Raw genomic sequence first — 2500 nt, 5'->3', positions numbered from 1 at the left:
TCTCTCTCTCTCTCTCTCTCTCTCTCTCTCTCTCTCTCTCTCCAGCCTACAAAGACTCTTACATTCACTTCTATAACCTGTTGTACTAACGTTAATAACTTCAATAACTTGCTCTTCTCACATTATTGATTATATTATTATATTAATGTTAATAACCTGTTCTATTCACGTTTATAAGTTGTTAGTGTTTCCACCACGTCATTTTGATTGTCCTTGTTCTATCATACATGTTTGTTCTGACATTTTATCTCCCCATCCCCCCGTGTGTGCGCACGTGTTGCAGGTGTTCTCGCGGGCGCGGGTGTTGTTCAGCGTGGGCGGGAGGTACTTCAGCCCACGGGCGGTGGAGTACAATTACATGCAGGACACGGTGTCGGAGTACGCCCGCAACGTGACCATCAAGGTGCATCACCGGGTGGCCAAGTTCGTCAAGGTCCAGCTGTACTTCCAGGCTCGCTGGATCCTCCTCTCGGAAGTCTTCTTCGTCTCGAGTGAGTACTGCGAGTGAAGGGAGAGTGGAGGGATGGGAAGGAGGGAAGGAGAGTGGAGGAATGGGAAAGAGTCAGGGAGAGTGGATGAAAGGAAGGAGGGAGGGAGAGTGGAGGGATAGGAAAGAGGGAGAGTGGAGGGATAGGAAGGAAGGAGAGTGGAGGAGTAGTTAGACAGAGAGTGAGAGAGAGAGAGAGAGAGATAGAGGAGCACCTCAGTCAGTCATCAGAAGCCCAAGGTTCAGCAGGTCGGAGAGTGAATTAGCGCAGACCTGATTGTTTTTTTACGACCTCAAGAGTTGACCTGTCTGCTGCTCTGATACCTCTCTCTCTCTCTCTCTCTCTCTCTCTCTCTCTCTCTCTCTCTCTCTCTCTCTCTCTCTCTCTCTCTCTCTCTCTCTCTCTCTCTCTCTCTCTCTCTCTCTCTCTCTCTCTCTTTCTCTCTCTCTCTCCCTCTCTCTCCCCTCCACTCCCCTCCCCCCTCCCACCCCTCCCCTCCCCTCCCCTCCCCCTCCCCTCTCCCCTCCCTCCCCTCCTCCCCTACCTCTCCCTCTCCCTCTCCCTCTCCCAATCCCCTTTCTCCCTCTTTTTTAAACCCAGGGTTTGACAAGGTTAGGTTAAGAGTTCCCAACTTTATTTACAATCTAACAACTGTTTCCTACAACAACTCATTTGAAAGCCTTTTTATTATGAAACATACGAATAGGGAACAGGATGAAGTTGGAGCCATCTGTGGGCCAGACTCGAGTCATCCTAAGAATGAATGTTCTCAGATGAAGTGATGTTCTGGAGAAAGTTACAGCCAGAATGTAGTTGTTGTTTGCTGCCCGTCTTGTGGTATAGAAACTGTCTTCTCTCTGACCATAGAGTGGAGCCAAGTGTGGTAGCTTAACAACATTTGCCTTGTACATAACAGTAAGGCCGCCCACATCTCTCCGGTGTTGAAGGCTCTGCTGAAATAACAGATCTGTCCAGGATGGGTCTACGCGAGAGATGAGTCATCTTGCTCTGTTCTCTATTCTGTCCAGAAGTCGTAGATGAAACAAGGGGTAGGCAGTCCATGAAAGTGGAGCATACTCAAGGTGTGAGCGTGCTTGTGCCTTGTACAGAATCTTGCAATCTTTACTGTCTTAGCTTCCTGGCTGCCTTGCTTGCAAGATTTACCACGTGAATTTTTCATAGACATTTATGAGTTAAATTTCACCCTTAGGATATCCACATCTCCATTCATTATCTAGTATTAACATCACGGTGCCTAGAGTCCATTATCATTTGTGATTTTTCAGAAGCAAATGTAACCTAGCATCGTTTACCCCAGACTGACATAGCTGTAAGCTGGTGACTAATGTAACTTCGAGTAGCTGGTATTGCCTCTCTTGGATAAGTAAATGTACTGTCAACTGCACATTCATGGGATTCTGGGATGACTGAAGACTGTCATAGGAGTACATGTTCAATAATAATAATAGTAATAATAATAATAATAATTATTATTATTATTATTATTATTATCATCATTATTATTATTATATAATACCTTTATTTCTACAAGTACATCTACAAGGTAAACAGGCCTAGCTGACATAAATGACATTCTGACTTAGTAACCGGTGTAAGGAAACGCCCAATGTTTCAACCCTCGCCGGGAATCGAACCCGGACACTCACCGTGTGAAGCGAGAGCTTTTGCCACCAGGCCACGGACCACTGTTAACAATGGACCAAACATGCTTCCTTGTGGAACACTGGCACCGGTTGAGTGTCTTGTTGACTCTGTCCATTTACCTTGAATGTCATCACTTATATGAAATTGTAGCCAGGTGTGTCGTTGTTGTGTCACTTACGTGTCCTCAGAACCTGTGTGTGTGTGTGTGTGTGTGTGTGTGTGTGTGTGTGTGTGTGTGTGTGTGTGTGTGTGTGTACTCACTTAGTTGTACTCACCTAGTTCTGGTTGCAGAGGTCGAGTCACAGCTGTGTGTGTGTGTGTGTGTGTGTGTGTACTCACCTATTTGT

General features: G+C 46.0%; 1 protein-coding gene across 3 annotated transcripts in view; it reads left to right on the top strand.

Annotated features, from left to right (window-relative positions):
• Positions 1–2500, top strand: part of LOC128684751 (discoidin domain-containing receptor 2-like) — a 437491-nt gene that overhangs the window by 345608 nt on the left and 89383 nt on the right. For all 3 annotated transcript variants that reach the window (XM_070104357.1, XM_070104351.1, XM_070104350.1), the window contains exon 7: positions 284–491. In XM_070104357.1, the coding sequence (XP_069960458.1) occupies positions 284–491 (208 nt within the window). The remainder of the gene's footprint in view (positions 1–283; positions 492–2500) is intronic.

This window comes from Cherax quadricarinatus, chromosome 5 (genome assembly GCF_038502225.1).
Source record: "Cherax quadricarinatus isolate ZL_2023a chromosome 5, ASM3850222v1, whole genome shotgun sequence".
Lineage (NCBI taxonomy): Eukaryota > Metazoa > Arthropoda > Malacostraca > Decapoda > Parastacidae > Cherax > Cherax quadricarinatus.
The sequence above is the reverse complement of the archived record's forward strand: the minus strand, read 5'-3'. Positions and strand labels throughout refer to the sequence as shown.